This window comes from Xenopus laevis, chromosome 3L, assembly GCF_017654675.1.
Source record: "Xenopus laevis strain J_2021 chromosome 3L, Xenopus_laevis_v10.1, whole genome shotgun sequence".
In the NCBI taxonomy this organism is placed as follows: domain Eukaryota; kingdom Metazoa; phylum Chordata; class Amphibia; order Anura; family Pipidae; genus Xenopus; species Xenopus laevis.
In genome coordinates, this window is record NC_054375.1 from 105,416,590 (window position 1) to 105,438,993 (window position 22,404).

At 37.0% G+C, this 22,404-nt stretch overlaps 1 protein-coding gene across 7 annotated transcripts in view; it reads right to left on the reverse strand.

Annotated features, from left to right (window-relative positions):
- The window catches only part of tcf12.L (transcription factor 12 (HTF4, helix-loop-helix transcription factors 4) L homeolog), a 133,941-nt gene that overhangs the window by 109,494 nt on the left and 2,043 nt on the right, over positions 1 to 22,404 (reverse strand). For 6 of the 7 annotated variants that reach the window (XM_041586765.1, XM_018253035.2, XM_018253037.2 and 3 more), the window contains exon 3: positions 21,776 to 21,848. In XM_041586765.1, coding sequence (XP_041442699.1) covers positions 21,776 to 21,848 — 73 coding nt within the window. Of the gene's footprint in view, positions 1 to 2,753; positions 2,887 to 21,775; positions 21,849 to 22,404 lie in introns of those variants that run through there. The other variant, XM_041586766.1, reaches the window with a different exon arrangement.

The following is a 22,404-nucleotide window of genomic DNA, read 5'->3' on the forward strand; positions in this document are numbered from 1 at the left end:
CATTCATCATCAATGTCTTATTTTTTAACTGCATGTACATTTTTGGATATATTTACAAATTATTTGAGGTTGACCTCAGCTTTATTTTTTGTTTCATTAAAAATAGAGATTTTTCAAGAATATTATAACCACCAAATTCCTTTAGCTGACCTGCTCTCATATCCATGACTATTAGTTCATTGCCATCGGCCAGTTTCTGGTACATATATCAAGCTGTCACAGTAAATTTATATTGTTAACTAAAAAATATGCAGGAAAGAGTTCTTGCAAATTCTAAAACTGCATCTGACTCAAAGATGTCACTACAGGGATAGTAGAAATTTACTTCTAGTAACAGCTAAACACGGAGTTATTTCAGGACAACAGAGCTGTAAATAACAGTCCTGATCTAACAAATAACACCATTAGTAATAAACTGGAATTCATTATTTAACAAATTAGCTTATTTAAAGCAATATACTGGGACAACTATTTCATATAACCTATGTCTGTGGGCTGAATTATATTACAATATCATAGCATATAGAGCCCTTGGGAATGCAGGGCCATAAAACAGTCTGAGATCTGACCTGCAGGCCTCTTGTTGGGCAATTCTGATTTAATGTGCTGCCTCCAAACAAAATAATCAAAATCCACTATACCCAAAACATATAGCTTGGCTACTTAAGGGGGAACTATCACAAAAATTAAAATTTAAGCTTCAGCATACTGATATAAGAAAGCTTTTAAATAAAATCAATTTAAATTCTGTACCATTTCTGAAATAATCAAGTTTATCTTCACTATTCCTCTCTCAGCATCTGTTTCTCCTCATTCTGTCTTCTTTCAGGAGTTGGGTGTCAGATGAATGATCCAATATATCTTATAGGGGGGCTCCTTTTGCTTAGAAGATGTATCTGACCTCACCCTATTAAAATCATGTCTCTCTACATGCAGGATTTGTGCAAAAGGCAGTTATTTTGTTAGATTTTGTTTTAATCAGTTATTTGAACAAGCTCTAATACATCTGCTAGGAAAGGGAGCCCCCCATAAGATATATTGGTCAGTCACCTGACACCCAACTGCTGCATAAAAAACAGAATGAAGAGAAACAGATGCTGAGAAAGGGATAGTGAAGATGAACTTGATTATTTCAGAAACAATGCAGAATTTTTTTTTATTTCATTGTATTTAGAAAGTTTCTTACTTCAGTATGAGGAAGCTTATATTACATTTTCATTTTCGTGATAGTAGCCAAGCTATATGTTTTGGGTATAGCGAATTTTGATTATTTTGTTTGGAGGCGATAGTTCTCCTTTAATTTCTAAACACAGAAAAAAAGACCAACTGAACAAATAAACAATTTAGTATATCATTAAACATTCTGCATATTTTTGTTTACAAAGAGATAGTACATTTTTATTACAAAACTACAACATCCTGAAGATAAGTATCATGGTGCTAGAGTGATTGTCACTGCTGCTTTGCAGCGCTGGGATCTCAATTTGAATCCAACATGGCACAAGGCTCCTAATGAATCTGATAAAACTGTGCGTGTTTAAATGTAAGGGAATTTCACTATGCTCCAATGGGTGGTACCGAATTATGAATAATTTCTGAATAGACCTGCATATCAAATAGAAATCTTTATAGATAATCATAATTTATATGTTTAGTCTTTTTTTATATTTTACATTTTAAAAAAAACATTTAAAAAATTTGCAGTGTAGCTAACAAGTTCTCCATGCTCTTTTTTTTTAGTCTTGGATACAAATCTGGGACTGGTAGCATGAGGACAAATTATTTGCATTACACCTTGTGAAACTCTAGCAAGGAATGTATTCATGCTGGCTTAAAATTGGATATTAACAGATCATTTAACGCTGGCATTACCCTTTCACAGATTGTAGAACCTACAACCTGTGGACATACTTCCCAAGATTTGAAAAATTGAAAGAGGGACAAAAAAATTGTACTGCAAATTTTTTGACAACGCCCATTCTGTGGCCACAACCCCTACGTAAATGCTGCATCCATTTTACAAAATTTGTCAGGTTATGGAAAGTTTGAACACATTTCTGGGAGTTTTAGGATCATGTTTTCTGTGTTTTTACAGTTTTGTGCTTTAAAGGAACAGTTCAGTGTGAAAATAAAAACTGGGTAAATAGATAGGCTGTGCAAAATGTTTGTAATATAGTTAGTTAGCCAAAAATGTAATGTATAAAGGCTGGAGTAATGTCTAATAAAACAGACAGAATCCAACTTCCTGTTTTTCAGCTCTATAACTCTGAGCTAGTCAGCGACTTGAAGGGGGGCCACATGGGACATTTCTGTTCAGTGAGTTTGTAATTGATCCTCAGCATTCAGCTCAGATTCAAAAGCAACAGATATGACCCATGTGGCCTCCCCTCAAGTCTCTGATTGGTTACTGTCTGGTAACCAGGGCAACCAGTCAGTGTAAACCAAGAGAGCTGAAAAGTAGTGTTCTGACTGACATGTTATACATCAAATCACTCCAGCCTTTATACATTACATTTTTGTCTAACTAACTATATTAGAAACATTTTTTATTTTGCACAGCCTATTTACCCAGTTTACCCTTTAAGCTACAAGTCACAGTTTCCCCAAGAGACTTTCTTATATTAAATACAGTAGAACCCCCATTTTACTTTTTTCATGGGACCAGAAAACCCAGGAAAATGTAAAATCAGGGAAAAGTATTATGCATAATATATAGGTGGTACCACAAAACCCATAGTTATATGCGGGCCGACCTGATACCCGTGGGTTTACCCGCGGGTCGGGCGGGTTCGGGCCAACCTCACACTCCTCTTCGCAGTTGGCAGGCGGGTGCGGGTTGCGCTCTTCTCTTGCTCTCCCTGCCCAAATGATGGCTTCCGACTTATGGCTTTATAGCTGCGCGCCCCGCCCCTTTTGTGATGTCATGGGCGGGTCGGCACAGGTCTATAAAAGGAACCTGGAAGTCAGATCCAGACAGGCGCGAGTTGTTGCAGGCGGGTCCTGGTCAGGTTTTACCCGCACATCACTAAAAACAACAATGTAAAATGAGGGAAAACTTAAAATCAGGGTATGTAAAATCGAGGTTCCACTGTAGTTATAATTGTATCAAAATGCAGGTGCTGAGCATTCTGGGCTCTCTGCCAAAAGTGTCTTATTTAATATAGTTTTAGAAATATTGGATCTTTTTCTGGTGTCCATGCAAGAGATCAAACAGAAATGGGACATTTCAGTAAGAAAAGGGTACTGCGGCCTGAACTGTCAAAATCTGGACTGTGCTGCAGAAAACAGGACAGTTGTGAGGTATGTATGGATATAGGGACTGGAGTGTCATAGATTCTATGGTCTGATGACTTCTGTTCAGGGAGAAGCTTCTTTGGCTGTTCTGCACAGCAAAGCAAAGCTCTAATATTGAACACTGATCACACTGGCAGAGAAAATGCTTTGATTAGCTTCATTGGCTTTGTAATTTTACTGCACTCTGGATTGTAGTTGATTATTCATTTTTGCCAGCGACAATTTTGTGTGCAATAGATGAATTCTGTGCCTCTACAGTCCACATTATTGCTATGCATATTGAGTATGGAACAGTTCAGAAACCCCTGGCATTTAGATTTAGGATGCTTTGTCTTTGTATGGAACAGCAACATACAAAATGATTTTCCGAAATTCCAGTGATTTGTCAGATCGTGTACTTTCCAAAAATATTTGTTCTCTAGAGTGTTCGAACTGTAATGGAGTCTTACAACATATAAAACGTATGCAAAGTTCATATTTTACAGCTGCCAAAATGTCACCCATGAAAATGCACAATTCTCATTTTGTGTCTCAATATGGCCTATACTTTAGAAATCCTAAGCATACTGGGCATGAAACTGTTTAAGGGTAGGACTACATGGATGTTTTCGGCGTGATCCGATGCGACAAAATGCCCATGCAACAGAAATAAGGTATAAGACGCTGTGCGTCTGCATCCGACAGTCGTGTCTCGCAGGATCAACGCTGCAACTTCATCCGACATTTCTATCTCTTACCTTATTTCTGTCGCATGCAACTTGTCGCAGGCATTTTGTCGGATCGCGCCAAAAATGTCCATGCAGTCCTACCCTAAAAGATCCCTGGTATTCATATATGGAATGTTTTATCTTGGTATGTTATTGCGATGTGCAAAATAAGATGTTGTATATTGCAAATGTTGTCCTGATGTTCCGAAAAACTGCCAGGGAAAACCAGGGAAAAGAGCACACTGAAATGAATTATAAATTGGTAGAACCACAAAAAAAAAAACAACTTAAAATCAGGGTTATGTAAGATTGAGGTTTCACTGCAATTCAGTTTTCTGAAGTAAACTAAAATTGAAGAGCGAGAACAAAAATTGTTAAAAAATGCTGCTGGGCAAAGGGTTAATGAGAAGCTTATTTACAGGACATATTTTCCTTTAGGGTAAGGCCAGACGAGGAGATTAGGGGAGATTTTGTCGCCTGGCGACTTATCGCCACGTCTTTTGCGCGACTATCTCCCCGAACTGCCTCAGCGTTTTTTCCCCATAGGCTACAGCGCAAAATCGCCTGCGCTAATGCACACGCGGCGATGCGTTTTCAATAGTCGCCCAAAGTTGCCACAGGCAACTTTGGGCGACTATTGAAAACGCATCGCCGCGTGTGCATTAGCGCAGGCGATTTTGCGCTGTAGCCTATGGGGAAAAAACGCTGAGGCAGTTCGGGGAGATAGTCGCGCAAAAGACGTGGCGATAAGTCGCCAGGCGACAAAATCTCCCCGAATCTCCTCGTCTGGCCTTACCCTAAGACACCTATGTAGGTGCCACTTGTTCCCAGCAGAGCTACCATTAATTGGCAGACAAGTTGCCATCACCTTGTCATCGTACATAATGCTATTGAAACTGCTGTATGTGCACAAGACTCCTACCTGTGAACATAGAACTGTAACTATTCATTAAAAAAGGCCACTCCTCCTGCCCTGTCTGCCACTTACCAATTTACATGAATGGAAAACGTGCTATTTTTGGAGGATGCTTGTACCAGTACAGAGGTATTGCTGACTTTCATGTGCTCAAGTTGTTAACAATGAAAACAATAATGTGATAGGTTCCCATAGGTCACTGCACAGTTGCAAACTGTGGTGAACGACCAATTTTAGTGCAATCCAACCAATCCGTCAAATTATCGCGAAGTTAGTGGTAATCGAACGATCGTGCATCTTACAATTTTTCGTCCAACGTCAGTCGGACTTTTAGTGCAATCCAACCAATCCGTCAAATTATCGTGAAGTTAGTGGGAATCGAACAATCGTGCATCTTACAATTTTTCGTCCGACATCAGTTGGAAAGTTGATCCGCCAGGTTAAAGGATTTTCATTGGTCACAGTGAAATCTATCTATGTTTGCAGGCAGTTACCCTCAGTTTTCCTGGCTTAAACTAGACAATATCGCTTGAAATGGTCTTTTTATTTGATGGACAAAACATTCATTTACACGATTGTTTCAAGATAATCTTGGTCTCACGATAATGAAAAGATATTTTAAAAAATCTTTACATCTATGGCCAACTTTAATGGTGTACTGGCAGTTTATGCAATCCTTAAATGGTTTTTTTTTTATCTCTGAACTTCCCATTAAGGGATGCACAGATAAGAACTAAAGGAAACATACTTTTAAACAGCTGACAAATGTAGAGGCTTCAAATGAAAACTCACCATTTATTTCCAGCTGAATAAAGACTGCAGAAAAATGTAGAAATCTACTGCAAAAGCATGAATGAGAATGATCAGGGGCAGATCAGTAAAATATGTTGGGATGCTTTGTCCACTTTTGTCTTAGGTCTTGGTCGGATGTTACCTGCGCTAATCTCTGCCTGCATTTTATAGAAAGAAGCACATACTCTCTCTTCTGCAACTCTGTATAACTTGTGCCTGAGTGCAGGTATAGTGCCACTGACAGCTGTTATAGTATACAATGCAACATATTTCACTGTTTTGACTTATGATCTTTGTCTTATTAAGGCCCTTAGATACTGGTTGCATAGCGTGCAACATTTGACCTAATTAATTGAATTTTATTCTTTCTGGTTTTACATACAAACGCACTGCATATAAGCACAGTTATGTGCTGCAGTGTTTGTTTTTTTAAAAAGAAATGTGTAGCTTTGCTATGTGTTTAAATTTCGTCGCTCATGTGAGCAGCTTCTTTAGCTCAAATGAGAGGTGAACTGCTTTAAAAAAAGTCCAAAAAAAACAAAAACATTCTCCTAGATACTGTTAATCACAACCTGGGTGAATGGAAATCTTCATTGACAGTGTGACCTTTGCTACTTATCATCAGGGAAGTGTATGGCTTTTGATTGTTTGAATCCACATAGCTGCTTCCACACCTAATGACGTGCTTCTTTAAGAAAAAAAAAATAAAACAGAACAATATAAGTTGGCTAAAAACATCTCCATAATTATGCTAGCAATCCTGAAAATATTGTGTTTTTCATGCCAAAACCTGTTATGTATTTGGGACTGACTGACCTGCTTATATCAGTATATTGTTTGCCCTCATATTTAGCCTGTTCTACTGAATTGCTTGTTGGCTGGGTGTCAGTCTTGTCGGGTCCTGATAACTCTTATGCTTAGTATTACAAGGTGCTGTCTCAACATCATGTGCATCACTTTAGGTAGTGTATCAAGTTTTTTTGAATATATCATACTCTTTATCTTCTTACTTAAAACAGCTGTACAAAGCAAGCAATCAGCAATTGCCAAGCAAAGATAAGACACCTAGGGGCCTATTTATTAAACCTCAATTTTTTCTGGTTGAGTTTTTAAAGAGGAAACTTTGAATTTTCAAAAAAAAAAAAAAACCTTGAATTTTTAGAAATGTTTATACCGTAAAGCTGCTAAAATTCAGAATACAAAAATGCTCAAACCTGTCGACAAAAAAAGTCGGGGTTTTCGCGTGACAAAAAAAGTGATTCAGGCATCAAATCCAAAAAAGTCGTACGATTTGAATTTCCTTTGATTTTGTCGAGACTTTTCCCTACTGTCTTTTTTTGAGTTGATTATTTGATAAATTTCATGGATGGGAGTTAGGTCGACTTTGTTTTAATAATAAAAAAATTGGATAAATTAGAGTTTTAGCAAATAACTCCTCAAATGTACGCAAAAGATTGTAAATTTGTTTAGGGTACACGGCTTCCCACTACATTTCCTTACATATGGCACATAAACTATACACTGGGCACATGTGTAGGGCATTATAACAACTCTATTTTCTTTTATTAAGGTTCCCCTGGCTTGTTTAGTGTAATGTATTAGCTGCAACATATACGCAACATATACGTCCATTGAAATTTAACTTCCCGCCGTATGCAAATTAGCCAACGCTAGAGCAACTTCGCATTTTAGTGAATTAGCGTTGTCCTGTCAATTTTCACCCGGCGAAGTGTAGCGATGTGAGCAAAGCCGTCGCTGGCGAATTTCCGGAGGTTAGTGAATTTGCCCCTAAATAATGTAGATTATTGTAAATAGGTAGTTTAAAGGAAAGCAAAAATGGATTTTTAAATTGGCACCATCCAAACTACTGGCTGAACCAGCACAAATAATTTGAAACATACTCCCCAGCAGGAATCGCCTGGTACAAGATTAAACTAAATGCAGAATGTAAGGTAAGCTTTTCTTACGAAAAAATGGTCTTTGTAATTTATATTTATAGGCAAGTTGTCAATAACACAAAACAAGAATAAATAATGGCAAAAAAAATGTCTGGCCTTACTTATACTATAAAGGGGAGCTGCCAAGGGGGCTCTATAAATCAGACACATTTAGAAACACAATTATCCACTGAAACCCCAGCTACATTATTACATTAAGCAAACAAAAGTAGCTTTTTTCCACTCTTCTTGGTATTCAGTTAACATCTTCACTGAAAAGTATGCCCTTTATGTTCCTGTAAATTATGTTTACAAACAAAGCTTTGTTTTATAGATGCAGCAATACAAAGCATCAATTCAGATAGAATCCCTATTATCTCATCCCAGAATCAGAGCAGAACAAAACCCGTCCCATGAATCTGTATTAAAATCAAAGTACAGAGAAATAATAAATTAACTATATTCATGTTCCGCAGTTTATATTAAGGAGGTTAGATTTGTCAGTACTGAATTGATACAGACCAATTTCACACGTCACATTTAAATATGAACATTTTAATAAATTAAACATTAGGTCTACAGGCATTTACCCCACAGTTAAACAGTTATTACATTTTACAAACTGATTCATGTCCAAGAGGTAGGACCTTTTTTGCACATACCATATAGCAGCAATTGATTTAGACATTTAGGGCTATGGCACACATTTTGCCCTCTCACATGTGAATGGAAATCTTTATTGGAAATGCATATGAAACTCTCTGGCTATAGAGACACTGTTGGTGATATAGTGACACCAAATATAGTTGCTCAACTCAGCATGTTGAAGCAGTATTAACTTGTCACCATCAGAGCCTGCCACTATAGTTTGCACTGTTTTTCTTTCTTTCTTTTTATGCTATCCACAAGCCTATGTAAAATTAAATGTGAAAACTCCTTAATCAAATAAGAATCTTGCTACTGAAGCACCTATTTCTGCTTCTAAATTATAGCCCTAAGCAAATATTTACATGCATTAGTTATAATGGAGTTAAAAATTGTTGAAGAAAGTGCAATTAATAAAAAAATGCATTGCTTTTTTTAATGGTTGTCAATTCACTTTTTGTTTTGCCACTTAAAGGAGAACAAAACCCTAAAAATGAATATGGCTAAAAGTGTCATATTTTACATACTGAACTTATTGTACCAGCCTAATGTTTCAGCTTCTCAACAGCAGCAATGATCCAGGATTTTAACTCGTCACAGGGGCTCACCATCTTGGAAAGTGTCTGACACTCACATGATCAGTGGGCTAAGAGCAGCTGTTGAGAAGCTAAGCTTAGGGGTCGTCACAAATGATCTAGCAGAAAACGAGGTTTGTATGTAATATAAGCTGGTGCTACAAGGCTGATTATTCAATTCTGATGCTAGTTACACTGGTTTCTGTGCTGCCATATAATAATTATCTGTAGTAAATACTAATCAGCCTTATGTTATGACATTTATATTCTAAAGTCGGTCTCTAAGTTCTGTGACAGCAGCACAGAGCATGTGCAGTGAATGAGCAGAAAAGACGATGGGGAGTTACTGGAAGTACAGAAGCCCAAAACATAATGTATAACTGTTCTAACCTACTTCTTTGCTTAGGCTTTAGTTCTCCTTTAAAGGTGTTGTTCACCTTTCAAACACTTTTTTTTTAGTTCAGTTGTTTTTAGATTGTTCATGAGAAATAATGTTTTTCAATTGCTCTCCATGTTGTTTATTTTTTACAGCTTTTACTAAAATTGAAGTTTAATATTCATGTCTCTGGTTTAGTCTGGCAGCTCAGTAACACAGGTGCAGATTTGGAGCCGTTACAATTTGCTACATTTAGTTGAAACATTTATTAGCAGCATCTGTGGAATATTCAGCTATTGTTATCAATAATAACCACTACAATAAAATCCAGGGATTCTGTTTAGCAAGACCAAAGTGACACCCTTCCCAGAGCAGATTTAGAAAGACATAAGGTGAAAAATGAAAAATTTACACTTCAGTAAAACAGAAACATAAACAGATAATAGAAAGCAAGCGAAAAAGCCTTAATTTCAAACTTGGGGGAAAATTACTAACATGCGATAAAAAAACCAGCGGCGGCTTCGCACCCATCGCTATACTTCACCAGGTGAAAATTCCCTCAGACAACGCTAATTTACTAAAATGCATAGTTGCGTCCAGGGCGCCCGATGCTGGGAAATTTTTGCTAGCGTCACTTCGGCATTCAAAGCGAAGATGCACTAGCGGTCAATTATGCCTAGTGCAGAGGTATTTGCTCAGGCTAATTTGCATACGGTGGGAAATGATAAAGTTGAATGGACGTATATGTTGCAGCAAATACATTACATTACACAAGTCCAGGAACCTTAATAAATGAAATAGAGTTGTTATAAAACCCTACACATGAGCCCACTGTATAGTTTATGTTCGATATGTTAGAAAATGTATGGGGGAAACCCGGTTACCCAAAAAAAATTTAAGGACTTTTGCAGGCTATCACTCTGAAAAAACGAAAAGACGCCAGCGTTTTTTGGGACTTATTCCACTAAAAACATGATGTAAGCAACAGATGATTGAGGAATATATGCACTCCAGTGCACTTCGCCTGGTCTGAGCTGGCGAAAGAGGTTACGTTCAGTAAAATCTGCATCTTCGTGAATTTGCAGAGTAATGTCCATTCACCAGAGTGAAAATTCGCCTGGCAATAGAGTGTGAATGAGCGCTAGCATCTGTCTCTTTCGCTAGCGAAGTTATGCCTGCGCCCATTAGCAAATTACCAAAAAACGGTAACGCTGGCAAACCATTGCCAGAGTTAGTCACTTTGCCCCTTTAGTAAATCTGCCCCAAACTATCTGAGAACAACGAAACTGAAAAAAGTGTTGGAAGGTGACCAAACCATTTAAACTGCTGTCTGGAAACCAAAAGAAATGAATGAAGATAAGATTTGGTTACCCTGGTTAGCATATGAAAATGATCCCTTTCTCATCTCAGCATTGCATGTATAGTTTGTCAACTTTCTCTCTGGGCCAATTAGCTACCTACAATCTTGAAAATGTCTATGATTACTGTTTTTATTTGCTCTGATACCTAGCCCAGCCGCCATTATTAATTTATTTATGTATTTATTTTTTAATTTTTATTTTTTATATTTTTTTTCCTTTTATTATTTTAATTACTCCTCGTTTTAATTCATGTTATCCTATTGCTCTCTCACTCATGTTTGAGCCTCAATATGATATCTTATGATTCTCTGTAACTGAACTCATGCAATAACATGTTGAAATTTTTTTTTCCTTGGAAAATCAATAAAACATTTCAGTTTAAAAAAAAAAAAGAAATGAATGAAGAAATGAACACAACATTTTTATATAGATTACTTGTCCCTATATACGAGCAGAAGTTAATTTTAGGTAAACTTTCCTAGTAAGAGATACAGAATGTGTTAATATAAGGGAAGCAAAAAGGTAGACAAAAAGGCAATCATAATTTCTGAAATAAATTGTTGGACATCTACTCAATTCCCTGCACAGAAAACATTACAATTAGATCTGAACCTGTAAGGAAATCAGAAGCCACAATGGTGTTTCATGACTGTACAAAGATCGTGCAACACCAAAATCACTTCTACCATCCTTATATTTTAATCAATTATTTCTCCTACATCATGATAAAAGTGACTACTACTTCTAGAGGTTGGGGGAAGGCAAGAATTATAGAAGAGCCTGAGGCTCCTGACTAATGACTTGCCATGAAAAGTGAACTAAAATTATTTTGGGGTTTGTGGTGGCTCTAAAAAGGTATTGCTGGGCTGCGCATCAGCATTTAATTCAATAACTCGTGCCCATCATTGTAAGGCACAAACACATTTTATTATATACAATTTAAAGGGGAACTATCTCAACAATGAAAATGTAATATTAGCTTCAGCATACTAAAACTTTCTAAACACAATCAATTAAAAATTACCGTTTCTGAAATAATCAAGTTTATCTTCACTATGTCTCTCTCAGCATCTGTTTATGCTCATTCTGTCTTCATTCAGGAGTTGGATGTCAGATGAATGTTTCAATATATCTTATAGGTGGCTCCTTTGCCTAGAAGATGTATTAGAACTCACTCTATTAAAATCACCAGACATCATGTATCTCTACATGCAGAATGTGTGCAAAAGGCAGTTATTTTGTTACATTTTGTTTGTACTAGAATCAGTTATTTGAATGAGCTCTAAAACATCTGCTAGGAAACCCCCCTTTAAGATATATTGGATCAAACTGTCAATAGATATCAGATACCCAACTCCTGAATGAAGACAGAATGAAAAGAAACAGATGCTGAGAGAGGGATAGTGACGATAAACTTGATTATTTCAGAAACAATGCAATTTTTATTGATTTAATGATTTATTATTGAAAGTTTATTTCAGTACGAGGAAGCTTATACTAATTTTCATTTTCGCGATAGTTCCCCTTGAAGATGGTACTGCTTTAGCAGTGTCAAAACCTACATAGATTTGCTCCAACTGCTTAGAGAAATGACTGCATCACCTCTGAAGTAACCTGACAAATTTGTCCACTTAAGATACAAGAACATGTGCAGAAGCAACTAGACACCTTAAAGGGGTTGTTCACCTTCCAAACACCTAAAATTAATTAATTAAAATTAATTATTTTTGATTTTTAACCATTTTGACAACATAAACGTTTAATTTTTCACCTTCTCATGTCTCCCTAGAGCAGCTGACTGCTTTAGTGTTTTACATTAAGTCAAGGGAGGAGGGGGTCATTCTTCCACTGTATAGAGCACTTGTAAGGCCCCATCTAGAATATGCCGTACAGTTTTGGTCTCCATCACTCAAACAGGACATTATTGTATTAGAGAGGGTACAGAGAAGGGCAACTAAGCTGGTAAAAGGTATTGAAAATCTTAGCTATGAGGAAAGACTGGCCAAATTGGAGATGTTCACGCTGGAGAAGAGGCGCTTAAGGGGTGATATGATGACTATGTATAAATATATAAGGGGATCATATAATAATCTCTCTAATGATTTATTTACCAGTAGGTCCTTCCAGCTGACACGAGGTCACCCATTCCGATTAGAAGAAAAGAGGTTCCGCCTAAATATTCGGAAGGGGTTTTTTACAGTGAGAGCTGTGAAGATGTGGAATTCTCTAACTGAATCAGTTGTACAGGCTGATACATTAGATAGCTTTAAGAAGGGGTTGGATGGCTTTTTAGCAAGTAAGGGAATACAGGGTTATGGAAATAGCTCATAGTCCAAGTTGATCCAGGGACTAGTCCGATTGCCATTTTGGAGTCAGGAAGGAATTTTTCCCCCTCTAAGGCAAATTGGAGAGGCTTCAGATGGGTTTTTTGCCTTCCTCTGGATCAACTGGCAGATAGGTAGTTAATAAAAAAAATAAAAAAAAAGGTTGAACTCGATGGACATGTGTCTTTTTTCAACCTTACTTACTATGTTACTATGTTACATTGGTTGATACATTTCATTTCTTTACCCTTGCAAAGCATACTTCCTGCATTTCATTAAAGGCAACTGTTATAATTGATAAAATAGTTGGTAACATTCTACAGATGCTGAGAAATGTATCAACTATACAGTAAACTAATAGTTCAGAGTCTACACCTGGATTACAGAGCTCCCAGAATGAAATAGAGAAGAATATTTAAATTTAAACTTCAATTCTAGAAAAATGGTTAAAGGGATACTGTCATGGGGGAAAATTAATAATAGTGCTGTTCCAGCAGAATTTTGCACTGAAATCCATTTCTCAAAAGAGCAAACAGATTTTTTTTATATTCAATTTTGAAATCTGACAAAGGGCTAGACATTTTGTCTATTTCCCAGCTGCCCCTGGTCATGTGACTTGTGCCTGCACTTTTGGAGAGAAATGCTTTCTGGCAGGCTGCTGTTTTTCCTTCTCAATATAACTGAATGTGTCTCAGTGGGACATGGGTTTTTACTATTGAGTGTTGCTCTTAAGCTGGCCATAGACGCAAAGATCTGATCGTACGAATCGAGGATTCGTACGATTTTCGGAACGTGTGTGGAGAGTCCCGACATTTTTCGTCCGGCGGAGATCGGTCGTTTGGTCGATCGGACAGGTTAGAAAATTTCTGTCGGCTGCCGACAATATCTCTGCGTGTATTGCCGATCGTACGATTTTCAGTGGGAGACTGTCACTAGTTTTGGTTGGACATACATATCGTACGATTGCTGTCAGGGGCAGAACATTGCTGATCTGTTCTTTAACTAATCTGACTGGTAAGACTTTGATCTGAATGGTTAGTGGCGGGTCGGGAGATGGGAAAGTCCGATCGTACGATGATTTGTACGATCGGATCTTTGCATCTATGGCCAGCTTTAGATCTACCAGGCAGCCGTTATCTTGTGTTAGGGAGCTGTTATCTGGTTACCTTCCCATTGTTCTTTTGTTTGGCTGCTGGGGGGGGGGGGGGAAAGGGAGGGGGGTGATATCACTCCAACTTGCAGTACAGCAGTAAAGAGTGATTGAAGTTTATCAGAGCACAAGTCACATGACTTAGAGCAGCTGGGAAATTGACAAAATGTCTAGCCCCATGTCAGATTTCAAAATTGAATATAAAAAAATCTCTTTGCTCTTTTGAGAAATGGATTTCAGTGCAGAATTCTGCTGGAGCAGCACTATTTGATTCATTTTGAAAAAAAAACTTTTTTCCCATGACAGTGTCCCTTTAAAAAAAAAAAAATAGAAACCACTTCAAAGAAATTATGTTTTTATTTTTAACATGAAAACAACGCAAACTGGATAGTGTTTGGAAGGCATAACCCCTATAAGGGCAGAGACACACGTTCAGATTGGGGGAGATTTAGTCACTCTTTGCTAAATCGCCTGTTCTTCGAGGCGACTAATCTCCCTGAGGTTCTACAGCAGTAACCCCAATAAATCCTATCCCAGAAGTGCCGTCTGCTTTTACTGAGTTCATTGGATGTATGCAGTTGGGACACTGTTCGACAGAGCACCTGGCTAGGAGCGGCGGTGAGCAGTAGCGGTCCCTTTCTTTGTCTTCTATCTTCAGACTAATCTCCCTGAACTGCCTCCCACCGGCTAGAATGTAATTAGCAGGCGGGATGGCCCTCGGAGGGCTTAGTTTTCAGAAGTCGCATGAAGTTTCTTGTGAGGCAACTTCGGGTGACTTCGGAAAACAAAGGGCACCGATTGCCATACCGCCATCAATTTACATTCTAGCTGGCGGGAGGCAGTTCAGGGAGATTAGTCGCCCAAAGAAGAAGCGATTTGTTGTTGGGCAACTAATCTCCCCGAATTTGAGCGTGTGTCTCTGCCCTAAAAGGGTTGTTCACCTTCCAACATTTTTTTCAAGTTCAGTTGGTTTCAGACAGTTCACCAGAAATTTCCAATTACTTTCTACTTTCTATGTGTGAACCTTTTTGTAATATTGAAGTGTAAGTCTAATTTTTCACCTTTCTAAAGCAGCTCGGGGGGGGGGGGGGGTCACCGACTCTGGATACATTTAGTTGATACTATTCTTTGTCCCTGCTGAGTAGAATCCCTGAGTTTCATTAAAGGCAGTGGTTAGAATTGATACAATAGTTGTTAATATTGCAGAGAAGCTCGTTAGAAAAGTATCTATTAAATGTTGCAAATTTCTAACAGTTCAGAATTTGACCCGGAATTACTGAGCTGACACACCAGAGACAGGAACCTTAAACTTGGAATTGGAAAAAAGTCTTTATTTCTGGAGAATAATCTGAAAACAACTCAACTGAAAAAGTGTTTGGAAGGTGAACAACCCCTTTCAAGACTTCATTCAAAGAGGTAAATTAATACAGAATTGTGATGTACTTTATATGCTAAACACCATTATGCAGCACAATGCCTGTAGCTTTTAACAATCATTCAGATCTTTACACGGTAGCAAAGGAAGTGCATTCATGTGTCATATCCTATGTGCGAATTGTGTCACTGGTTGCAATTCTCCAGAAGTGACATACAGGGGTCTCTCTAGCTGCAACAATGAATCATCCAGATGTATAATTTGAGCATCAGATACAGTTGCATGTGGCACTCAGTGGAACATTCACTAGTTGCCAAGGGAAACTCAAGACTATGATGATCATTAATGACATATAACCAGTGGTGGAAATCAAAAAGATGGGCAAGAGAGACTGCCTAAAGGGCTAAGCACTTCATAGAATGCATTACAGATGTAAAAGGTTTTGGCTCAAAGCAGCAATGATATATCACTTCACGATCACCCTGCCCTGCCCAGCAGCTAAACTCTGACCACATTCTCTCCAATATCAGAAACAGTAGTATTAGAAGGTAGTCTGTAATTAGTCTTAGTTTGTGGAGATAAATGTAATGTACATTTTTTTTACTTTCTAACTGCCTGATTGATTGAAATGATTAAACACAGCAACCAGTTTATGTTAAAACAGAAGATGCATAGGGCCTGCACAGTAGGATAAGCAATAGAACAAAACAAAAAATAAATAATAATTTTTAAAAGTTTAATTGTGGTCGACCAAAAAGAACTTGAAAAAAACAACGTTGAATCACCCTATATACGAGAAGCATTATTTGAAGGATTCATGGTTATGGTTTACGGGCATTTCTGATCTGCACAGTCCTCTCAGGGAGAGCCATGGTGATTAATACCCCCTTTCACAGCAAGCATCTACATCTGCATCCCATTCTAGCAAATGAGAAATTGCTGCCCTATGGCAAGCTACCAGCTGTATACCGCCACTTGTTATTTTTGCAAATTATAAGAGATTACGAACATCTTGGGTAAAAGATGCAAAGAAAGGCAGGAATTCCAAAAATGTAACCCAGTGTTTACTCATACAGGTGCTATTTAAATTGAATGAATGGCGAAGTGGCAATTGGTCAGTTTTATACATGGTAAAGTTTCAGAATATGAACTATACCTAGAAGGGGCTCAAACAAAGGGGCAAAGTCAGTTGCCATGTTACTCTCTGCCTTGTAAACAAGCAAATGTTATAGCATCTCAGTGTATTAAGCATTTGTTTACCTACTCCATAAGCTTGACAAACACAGGCAGACAATGTTGTTCAATTTAAGCAATGCAGGCCAAACTAGTCTGACCTCTACCCCTGTATAACCTCAAAGACTAACATTCCAGTGGCTGTATCTATCCATATACAGTCATCAGCAAATAGATTCCCAGGGCCCCATAGGTGACTAAAGGTGGCCATAGACATAACAATTACGATCGTTCTTGGAAAAGATCTTTCCAAGAAAGATCGTATATTTCAATACACACGTGTAGAGCTGAATCGTCAGATATACGGGAAGAAACAATAGGATTCTACCTGTATCTGACGATTCAGCACTAACAATGGCCAATATATAGGTCCCTTCAAAGGCACCCAATCAAAATTTTCCTTCCAGCCCGATCGACGAGCCGACCGATATTCAAGTCTTCTGCCGATATCAGTCAGCTCTTTTTCCACCATACACGCACGGAATATCGGACGAAAATTTGTTTCGTACGATATTATCTGTGCGTCTATGGTCACCTTAACCCATTTATTTATATATGTGTACTTGTGTGGCCAAAGCCTCTAAAATATGGTTATCTGTCCATCAGTAATTCAGTGCACAGTGTGAGGCTAGGCAAGCATCAAGTAGAAAAGAAAATAATACAGCAGCACCACTACCAGCTACAGAACTTGTCATAATATATCAGCAAATAGTATTAGTATCACTTTCAATACACATTTTTAAACATTCCTTTTATATTCTCTTTAAAATTGCAGCTTTCAATAAAAAAACTAAAACACCACTTGTTTAAAACACTTCCATACATCATACTGCAGTATGATAGCCACCTGGCCGGTATTTTACCGGCTTGGCCGGTAAAAATGATGCTTGATCCCAATGATAGTAATAGTGAAAAAAGATAAATATAAAAAATATAGGAAGGCCGGTATTTTTTTTCCAGAAAAGGTGCCAACTATATACTGCAGTATCATGCAATGATTTTAAGGTTTTGTCGAAATACTTTAGTGGATGAAGGAAAAGCTTTCTTTGTTTTGTTCGATTGCAATTACATTTACTAACTATGTTGAATAAACCCAAATTGGAAAGTGGCTTAGAATGACTTTTGGCTTCATTATGTAAGCTCTTCAGGGCAGAGCCCTCTTTGTAGCCGGTATGTACAATGTATACACCCATTTAGAGTACAGCGGTACAGAATATGTTGGTGCTGTACAAATACATGTTAATAAAATTACAGTAATTATATGCAAGTAAAAAAAAAAGTTTATTTCTGCTGGACATACTCCATTTTTTTATTGTGGGCCTGTTTCATTCATAAACCATTTTCAAATGTAATACCTTGATTAATATAAAAAAAAATAAAAAAAAGAGAGAGAGAAACAACGTAGATATGCAGATTATAAAATATAACACACATCCCACATGAGAGTAAGCTATATCTTCGGGCCACAAGACAAGATGTTTGCCTAACTGTAACTCCAGCAGGGCTGGGCAAATTAAAATTTCCCTGGGGAGAAATTATGCCCTGCTGAGACTTCTATCCATCCTTCCAGGATTTGCAGCATGAGATAGCTTTAAGCTTTGACAATCCCCCTCTTCTGAGCTCTTTCAGCCTATCAAAAATCCTTGTATTAAATCTGAAAAGTACACATCACAAAACAGTTACAAACTGGACAGCATATGCATATTAACATTGAATGTTACAGTGAATATGTTGTTGCAACTAACCCATTGCAATCAAGATTTATTTCTCACCCTTAACATTTCACCTGGTTTCATTAAAAACATTTAAAGCAAAATATTTTGCAAAACATCTGCTAAATCAATTAACTGGGATGACGGCTTCAACTGCAGAACCTACTCCAGTAAGAAACAAAGAATTCCGGAACCTAGGAGATTTTCAATTACATGTGTTTTTCATAAATGGGGGACAATTTCTCTTTTTTTTCTATGTGCTTCCTTCCTTCCTTCTTCACCCCTTAACCATGCATCCTACTACTGCATCATACTACTATGGAACTTTCGGACCATACCTGTTGGAGAAACACACCGCCACTACAGTTCACTAGAAGTTCATTTTTTTCAACTAAGCAACAGTAAATAAACTTGTGAGGACCATATTTATTGTAGCAATTTAATCACTGATTCCTCGCTGACGTCATCAAGAATTCATACATATGACTAAAAACCTTAATCTTTTGTACAGACATAGAAGAATTACAAAATGCATAGAAAGGTTGTTCAACTGCTTCCAATCAGCAGGCCAACTATGAATTCTAACCACAATTATCATCAATCCGATTAGAATTCTCACAATACATGAAAATAAACTGTGGAGTGCTCGGGAAATTTTAGAAATACCTCATAAATACCACATTATCCAACACACAAAGCTTTAGCTGAACAACACTATTATATACTGATTAGACTATAGAGATTTATTTATTTATTTTGTATGTACTGTGTTATAAGTGTTGTGAAAAAATTAAAGAATGTATTAAGAAACAAAAATGGGTTTAGGTTCATTGTTGTTCCACTATTCCTCCTCTGTCTCCAGTTTGTTGTTCTATTACTATACAAGGCTAATCAATAAAGACAGCCAACAAAGGTACCAAATGAAGTGATGACAAATTTTTCCCTATAGATTACCGATGACAAGTCTGTAAGGGGCTAAAAGCTTTAAAGCTACAGTTCATAACACTAATCGGATATTCTGCTTAAATAAAGACATTCATTATATCGCTTGGTAAATGACCATAACAATTCTAGAGAGAGTATACAAGACTGTATTTAAACACATGCACACACCTCTGGCTTAAAATCAAGGTTGACAAGAACACAATTATTTTACGTTAAACACAGGGGGTGAAAAAAAAAAAAAGACATTGCTTTCTAAACTTTTTGAGAATAGAATTAATTTTTAGACTACAATATCAAAAACTACTAACAAATAATAAGTGATCCTTCTAGCCCATAAAATATGGGTATTCCATCTGGGTACCAATAAACTATTATAACAGATACTATCATCAAGATCACAACAACAACATTGATATTAAAAATAAACTTCCCTTAAGTTATTTATAAAAGCAACAGAATATTATTAAAAAAGCAGGTTGTTGGGGTCATCATTTTTCCATAAGCACCCTTTTCAGGTGTAAATGTAAAATAGTAAAACAAGAATAAACAATGAATACATTATTAATATTAGCCTGCCTTCAAAGTAAAGTAGCCCTTATTTGTCATTAATTTGCTGATTAATTATTTTACACTGCACTATAACATTGGTTTGCCAAGTACTTATAAAACTACAATATGTTAGCTTGTCTCAAAGAGATTGCTTTTTAAAATAACAGCAAAACAGAAAGTTCTTCTCTAGTGACAGCAGATACTCTCTGCAGTCACCCGTATAAAGAAAGAACATCTGGATATCTTATCCAAAAAGCTACTAAAAATGTCCAGCCTTTCAAACCAAACAGCGATTGATTGTTAACATATTGCATTACAAATTTGTCAAAACACATCCAATTCACCCCTAATCTTACAAGTTCAATACCCTCTTTCATTCAGATTTTTAGTATTTTATTATGCAATTTTGTAGGGACTACGTTTTACTAGACACTTGTATTTCTGTGTTTAAAATCTGCTTTTTAACTGGACACCACAGGGATCACTTGAAAGAAGTTGAATAATAGAAGCTACAACAGGGAGCTGACCACAATTACAATTATTATTATAATGATGAATCCTCAGCAACAAATGACTGAAGGGAAAGGGGGGGGGGGGTGTCATGTTCTATGCATCATCATGCCAACAATTCACCAATAACACAGCGTGAATGTATAACAAGTGGGAGGTATGAACTCTTAAAATCTAGCAAATGTTAAGGAAACAATTTTATATTGTAATTGAATGTTATATGCCAACAGTAGACATAAATGATATAAAAGCAATATCAGGGAAAAAAACTTGTACATTACGTTTACACACATGTAAGCAGCACTTCCATAAAGGCATGTAACACTACAAATAGGTATAATACGGGCGTTTCTTCTGAATGTTAGAAATGAATAAAAAGCCACAAAATCCATTTGATTCAGGTAGATGTCCAGTTATAAAATAAATATACTTTAGGAACGTTAGCACAAAAATTGGATTGACAAGATAATACTGAAAAGATCAAATATATTTACATAAAGTGTTTGGATACACTTGTAACAGAGCATGTATCTAATCATAGCATAAATCGACGCAAACAAAGCAGTGTTACAAATGGTATTACTGTATTCCTAAACAGTAACAATCTTTCTACAATTGTAGCATTTTTGCTTAGGTTTTTGTCAGAGTTCTCATCTTGCTGTAACACAGCTTGTTTTTAGGGCTACATATGGCTATGCTAGCTACATGTGCAATAATTAAAAAAAAGACACGTGGAAACAATTTAAGAGGCATCCATGTTCAGTCCCTTAGATTTAGCAATCTGATATTTTTTTTTCCACGTGCAGTAATTAGAATTTGAACGGACCAGGTGGAAAAAAAGAAAGAAAAACCCACAATTCCTGTACTCTCAGTGTACATTCCAAAACACACAATTAGTTCTATATGAAGAGAAAGGGGCATATTTTCATACTATGCGGTCAGGTCAACAATGTTTCCTATGACAAATAACCGAATGTAACTTAACTGACTTCAGAGCTTTCACTACCAAACTGAAAAAGCATATTATCTTGGCATACTCAATATAATTACAATAACAATAATTAACACGCTCCGGATGTCACTGTAATCACTTCAGCAAACACTCGGAGAAACAGAATTCTTCTAAAAGTAATTGTCAAGCACACAGACTATAAATTGTGCATCAGAAATGTCACAGTTGTTGCAAAGAAAGAAAAGACTAAACAACTACAAACGGGGAAAAAAAGCAGGGTGTTGGCAAGCTATGCAAGTCACTGTAATACATCATAATTCTTTGACAATAATAAAAGGAAACTATAAATCAGCACATGTCTAACTAGGTACAGTAAAAAGGTATCTTTACAGTGCAAGGTGTTGTTTTTAGCTGTTCCTTACCAGATCCACTGAATTGACTGCTTCCTAGTGTAGTAGGTCTGGTTTTCCCACTATTAACAGGTGGTGAAAACATCTGCAAAACATAAAGGAATATTGCTTTAAAGTTAGCTGTAGCTCATTTCATATAGAAGCATGCATTTGATTTTACAGCGCTGCTGGTCTGCTGAAATGATTGATTTACTTAGCAATGGAAGGACTTTTTTGGCTAAACCTTCAAATAAAACTTGACTGGCACAAAGGGCATAATGTACATATAATCAGTTTATAATGCCACTATTCCAGGTCAATGTCATGAATGAATGATGAAAATAGTGTATGGGTGTGCAGTATTACTAAACACCAAGCAGTTAAACAGTGTGAATGAATTGTGTTATGGCTTGACAGCTTTACTTACATCCCTGTGCACATGGCAACAGGTCAGGGTTAACTTTATCTATTTAGAACCTAGGGCTGTATCAACTTTACTATTATAACGTAATAAAAATATGAGAGAGACACTCATGGGGGTTTAAACTGTATTGCTGCACTGGAGGTCAGGAAGGTATTCATCTTGTAATCGTACTGATCCCAGTATAGATTACAGTGATTATAGGCTGGGAGTCTAGACATGACATCAAAGTGGAGGTGTC